General features: G+C 44.9%; 1 protein-coding gene across 1 annotated transcript; it reads left to right on the top strand.

Moving 5' to 3' along the window:
• Positions 1 to 3,224: 3,224 nt before the first annotated feature.
• LOC132259080 (serine protease inhibitor 42Dd-like) lies at positions 3,225 to 4,313 on the top strand (the record flags this gene model as incomplete). Its single annotated transcript, XM_059756625.1, has 1 exon — positions 3,225 to 4,313. A coding segment is annotated over one exon (1,089 nt), but the record flags the coding sequence as incomplete, so codon positions are not given.
• Positions 4,314 to 6,598: the final 2,285 nt, after the last annotated feature.

Here is a 6,598-nt window from a genome sequence, read left to right as displayed (position 1 = left end):
CGGCGACGTGATTCGAGAGTTGGCAGGAGAAGTCAGAGGAACACCCGGCCGGGTCACACACCTGGCTGGCTGCACAGACACAGCGTCTCTATTGTGGCCACCGGGAAGCCCCTCTCATTGCCAGTCTCCCTCCGCCGAGACTCACGAATCGAACATCCATGGGAACTGGCGAAGATCGTTACGCCGTTGCATTTGGCTGGCTTTTTCGCCCCAGAAGCCGCTTTTTGGAAGGAAGACACCTTGTGGCAGAGGATGTAATGCTTGAGGAGCTGCAGTGACTTCCAGACTCTCACCTTCGATACACTCCAGAGGTTTTTCCCCTCTGCAAACCGCGCGAACGACAGACGGAGAAATCATTGTGGATTGTATGAAAATGAATATCATTCCGAAGCACCTGCAAAAGGGTGAAGAAAATCGTTATTTTTTATCCTACGTGGCGAAAGCAATCTTGTATTCATTGTATTTTTCTCCCAAGAAGACAATGCATGACAAGATATTTGCCAGAAAATATCAGTTTCCACAGAAATACGTCAGCATAGAAGGATTTTCCATATCAATTTTTAAGTCACAAATAGAAAGGCAAAATTATGTTCGTTTTTTCATACGAAAAATTTTTGTAAAATGCTCAATTTGGCTAAAATTTGCTCTTTTTCTCTTTCAACAGATGATAAATGCTGTTTGTTGGTAGAAAATTGATTAAGAAATTCCTGAAGAGTAAATCGTCATTGGCAATAAATAGAAATAATTTTAGTTGAGGCGCAAGAATTATGATGTTTTCGGATATAATTAGACTCTGAGTCTATTTTAAGTAACTAAAACTGATTTTTCCACGTGAAGATTCTGAGGAAGTGCAGAGTTTTTGCTTAGAATAGTTAATATTTGAACACTTCCGTTCTCTTGTTTATTGCTTCTGATCAAAATACATCTCTGTTAAATTTCTTTTTAATCCACTTCAACAAGAATCATCAATTAATTTGATCCCAACGCGATCATAATAAATGGTCTTGTTTGAAATTCTCCTGATTGCTACCAAAAATTCGAATTGAGGAAACTCTCAATTAATTAACTGTCACTTTTTTCCTCGCGCCGCATGCAATTAATCATGAGATTTGGTAAATAAATAAACAATTCAGCAAATTCCAGACTGTGGTGGAACATGAAAAGAGGCTTTGGCGAAGTTGTGCGCGGAGAAAATGGCATTTGGACGGTTCGTAAAGCAAAATTGCGGCAAGAAAGGAGTTGTGCAAATGAAAGACATTGAGTTTAAAAGGTGATCAACGTGACAAATTGTCGCTAAATCGTGTCTCAAGTGTCTTGTAAAATGTTCAATTTAACTTCACTCCTGTCCAGCCGCCAATTCTCATAACTTTCGCACCCATTTGACGATATTCGTGCCAAAAATCTGCACGCCAATTCCAGCTAATAAATATCAAAGCGCCTGGACGTGAGAGGAAATTCGACACTCTCTGGCCTGTGGATGAATAAATTGCCTTTTCTGCTGAGTGAAAAGCTGCGTGATTTGCACGATCACTCCCGCGGAGCTCGGCATGGGAAACTCTCGCGAGTGTCGCCCATAAATTAGCCGGAAACAATGAACTTACAGCCAATGCAGCACAAGAGTCAAGACTGGCCAACATTTTCTGATGTTCGCGCGCGCATTTCTCCATATCGGCCGCGCTTTTCCACGCGATTCGCCGAGAAATTGCAGAGCTTTTGCACGCAGCAATTACGGCCAAATGGAACCTTCGTCGGCCGAGAAGAGCGCGCGCGAGTCAAGGAGAGAGGAATTACAATTCCAACGTCCTGTAGGCGTTTTGTATTACATCCATGCAACACTATCTATTATTGTTGTTATTGCTGTGGCAGCGCACCATTCAATCTGCTGCTGCTGTAAATAATATCAATTTCATGTATAAATCTGTAAAATTGCACACACCACCATGTGACACACCATTTTTCCTCCTTCACACCATAAATATCGTTCTCCAGCATCGCGCAACGCTTTGACTCTCGCACCAGGTGTCAACTTCTCATGCCAGCACTCCCTGGATCATTCTCTAGCGCAGCTCTCCGCCGAATCCCCGGCCGGACAATTGAAATTGAGACATTCTATCTCACGGAGACTATAGAATGTCACTCTTGCTATGGCTTCGCATCCATTCATCAGTCGCGAACCCCAAATTAATTAACTGCAGAGGGTGAAACACAAGAAGCCCCATAAATTTCAACGTTCTCTCCAATTGCTGTTCACTTGGCCATTGTGAAGGCGCACATGTTGGCTTTTCGCGGGGTTTCTTCAGCACTGGAAGTTTGTAATTTGAAAATAGGACCAAAATCCAGTCTTTTGTGTCAGCAAAATCCAGACTAATGCGTCAATTGAATAAGGAAAAACTCAAGGAGATTTATATGGGAAATGGTGAAATTCACAGATTGATCCAACTTCAAAACTTCGGTCATATTCAGTCTGTACAAATTGACTTAAGACAAATGTGACTCAGAATACCAGACAGTTAAAACCACCATAACAAAATCATAAGCATTCTTCATAAGATTCCTCACCCACAAAATTGATTGCATTCATAAAGGATTCGATTCGACTAAACACAAATATTTCGCTGTCTTAAATTAAAAGAACTCAACTTATTTATTTCTAGAGTTCTCTGCAAAGCCAAAGAGTCAACAGAAGATGATCAACGCGCCTTCAAGGTGTAATATTCGCTATTTATACCGTGTTTCTCTGTCTGAAAGAACCTCTTTTGGAACAATGCAAACATTGTGTGGGAATTTGGCAATTTTAATCATATTATATGGCGCTTCCTTAATTAGACGCCAAAGCCGTTTGTTTCTGGCCAAATGGCTGCGCACAAATTACGGCGTTGGCTTATGAGAAAGGCATTAATGGGCGACATGTTGAGACATCGACGTTAAATACGGATTATTAACTTTTAATCGCGGCCTGCGCGGGAGACGATGCACTCGGTGGGTGTCAATTTGTCCGCTTTGGTCACTCGCCATTCGATCCGCGCGCCTTGATAATGTGCCTGGCGAGATGTTTGTGACGGAAGGTTCATTGTGTGTCATCGCGTTGGTAATTTGCGGGACTTTTGTGGCTACATCCGGCAGCGATGGTCATCTGCGAGCCGAAGATCACGCGCGCCTCTCGTATTTCATATTGAAATTCTACCAGGTATGGAGTTCGGCTGCACATGGAGCTTTAATTGACGCTTTCCCGCCGTTTGCAGAGCGCCTTTGCGGAGGAGGAGAACATGGTGATGTCTCCGCTGGCCGCGCGGATGCTCCTCTCCTCGATCTATCCCGCGGCCACGGGCGCCACGCGCCTCGAGATGGAGTCCCGCCTGGGGCTGCGGAAGCTGGACCCGATGCTGGTGTACAGAGTGCTGGCGACGGAGCGGAATCTGCGCCTCGCCAGTCGCGTCTTTGTGAATCACGGCGTGTGGCTGAAGCCGATCTATCGGAAGCACCAATTTGAGGAGGTCGACTTCGCCAGGGCCGCGCTGGCGGCGGAGGTGATTAATGAGTGGTCAGCAGAGCAGACATCTGGCCAGATTCGCCACGCCATTGATGCGGATGAGATTCACGAGGAGCTGCAAATGATCCTCCTCAATGCCGTCCACTTCAAAGCCCCCTGGCGAGTGCCGTTCCTCGAGCGTCGCACGCGAAAGCAGCTCTTCCGCACGGCCTCTGGCCGCACAGTCCGGGCCGATGTCATGGTGCAGCATCCGGCGGACATGCGATATACAGAATCCGCGGAGTTGCGCGCGCAAATCGTGGAAATTCCCTACGCGTCGCATTTCGACATGTGGATTCTCCTGCCGTGGCTTGGGCAGGAGCTCGAGGAGTTGGTGAGGAAGCTGACGGCGCAGCATCTGCTGGAGATCAACAGGAATCTCACGATGACGAAGATCTCGCTGGAGTTGCCCAAGTTCTCCATTGACAGCGAAGTGGACGCCAAGAGAGTGATCGCGGAGATGGGCGCGCCATCGCTATTCACCCGATCCGACTTGGACATCGCAATGGCGGGTCCGCGCTTCACGGTTGGCGAGATGAGGCAGCGTGTGAGGCTGGAGATCACGGAGGAGGGCAGCGAGCTGGGCATCATCTCGTGGATGGGAGTTCTGCAGCGCATTGGCGTGGATTTCCCCAACTTCCACGCCGATCGTCCCTTCGTGTTCCTCATCCTGTCCAAGGCGCTGATACCGATCTTTCTGGGTCACCTGGCGCAGCCTCCAGGCGACGTGATTCAGTGCACAGTCTTCCACAGCAATCACTTCGATTACTATGACGACTGCTGAAATGAGAGAAGCCGTAATGCTAATAAGCATTAAGGAGTGAACAACTACCGGAATTTATTGACATTTAGCCAGCAAAAGTTGTACATGATCTGATAAATATCACGGAGTGTGTGTGTGAAAGACGGCAGTGCAATAAATTTCAATACAAATCAATTTTCAGCCAGTTGACGGGAACAAATTCAGCTGGAGAGCGAATCAACTGCAAAAATTGGTAGTTAAATGCTTTTTGGTGGCAATATTAAGTGGTGTATTTACATGATTTCACTGGCACAAGTGACTGTATTCGCCGTACTAAGAATATTTTCTCTCAAACTCCATGTTTCACATGCAGATATATTGACAGGACAAATAGAAAATGTGAACTGTAATATTGGCTTTTCCATATAGAAATACTGTTAAGTAGCAGACACAAAATTGGAGACCTTTTCACAAGCGCGCGACTGTTGGCAACAAATGGTTGAATTGTTTATTTCAATTTGGATCAAATTACACATCAATTGGTAATTTTCACAATAACACCTCTTGTTGGGCGAAAAAAAGAAGCCAACACTTGGCTTTTCCTCTGTGCGGCGCACAAAAGACTTCAATGCTTCGCCAAGAGAGAAATGTAAATATTGCGCAAGAACAGAAGTGAAAAATTGTGTGAAAGGGATGAAGTAACACAATGGAGCTAATTTATTCCATCATCTATTGAGGAAGACAAATAGCAATCAAATATTTCATTTAGCCAGAGCAATGTGTGTCTGTGCGAAAGTCTTCGCGTGACGATTGACCAAAAGACGAGGAGCTCCGGCTGCGAGAGAAGAAATTGCACACAGAGAGACAAGAACGTGAAGAGGAATTATCGGTGGGAAATACAACAGTCACGAAACAATTTCATTTCTAATGGTGCGAGCACGAAAAGCCGCAACGACAAGGTGTGGAGGAGGATTAAGTACAATTGCGCCGAGACACAATTCGCCAGGGCAAAGAGAATTGCACAAATCAAGGGGGAGATAGTACAGTCAGAAATGGTGTACAGCTCCACTTCTGGAAGTGTTCGGAAGATTCAAGCATTCCTTCCCTGAGTGCTTCTTTTGCTGACAAATTAACCCGATTCTTTGGATTATTTTTATGCGGAAAAATGTTTTTGAGAAAACTTTCTGGGCGATTTTGACTCTAAATTAGGAGTTTTGACTTAATTTGCACATCACAATAGATGATCTTGTGATCTGGAAAGCTTCCAAACGGAATCTTTCGAGACTTGTTTCGAGATATCTTAGAGATATTTTTAGGTTATGGGCGGAAAAGATACCCAAAACAAGGGGTTTTAAGTTGGCAAACAGCCTAAAACTTCAAGTGCTGGACATATTTGGAAGTGGTGTACGGATTGAGGGCATATTATCGTCCCCTTGGCATAAATGCGGGATTTGGAGTGAAAGATTGTACCTTGACTGGCTGTCTTTGGCGTGAGATCTCGCAGTGCAATCTAGGCAGGAAGAAAACAGGGAAGAAAAAGAGACTTTGATGCACACAAACGCCAGATGATTGTCTTTCTTGTGGGAGTGATGCTTGGAAAACAAAGAGATCATCTCGAAATATGATGGTTGGAACAATTGGAGCCAGAGTGAAGGAGGAAGAGAAGGGCTCTTTTGCATTATGCCATCGTACGTGGCTGACCTCCTGAACTTACACGTTGATCTCGTCCTCCTTCGCCCATTGAATGCTTTACTTTTCTCTCCGCACGGCCCAAATGATATATTTCCCTCATTATTTCTTTCTGTCTCTCTCGCTTGCCTGCACACGAGCGAATTAAAGCTTATTAATTCACATTTTGCTGATGCTCACAGTTTGAAACAAAGCCCGCATGCTTTGGAGCTTTTTTCGCCGGGCCAACATTGCGGAGAAAGCGCACCAGAAATCTTGCAAAACATCAGCGAGAGAGCCTTTCATCAGACCCATATTCACACGATTGAATAATCCTTCAGACGAAAAGAGACACTAAAGTCGCTGTTTTTTCGCCAGCGCGAAAAAAGATCGTGCACACAAAATTTTAGAGCATAAAATCATGAAAAGCGTGACTGGATTTTCTCATCTGCGAATAATAACCGTGCCTTTTTTGCACAACTCTCTTTAATGCGAATGGGGAGATAAAATGGGGCAAAAAATGAATTGTACACCTGAGCTTGATGTTTCGCGCTGTGCCCATTAGTGACTGAAAAAATATTAATTAGAGCAATAAATTTGCTGCTGCGCCAAGAAATTCTCACTGTGCTGGGAGTGCACTGAGAGATGTCGAGGCTGGA

Source organism: Phlebotomus argentipes, unplaced genomic scaffold, assembly GCF_947086385.1.
Source record: "Phlebotomus argentipes unplaced genomic scaffold, Phlebotomus argentipes genome assembly scaffold_18, whole genome shotgun sequence".
Classification (NCBI taxonomy): Eukaryota; Metazoa; Arthropoda; class Insecta; order Diptera; family Psychodidae; genus Phlebotomus; species Phlebotomus argentipes.
Note: the sequence above shows the minus strand (reverse complement) of the source record. Positions and strands in the feature narration are given on the sequence as shown.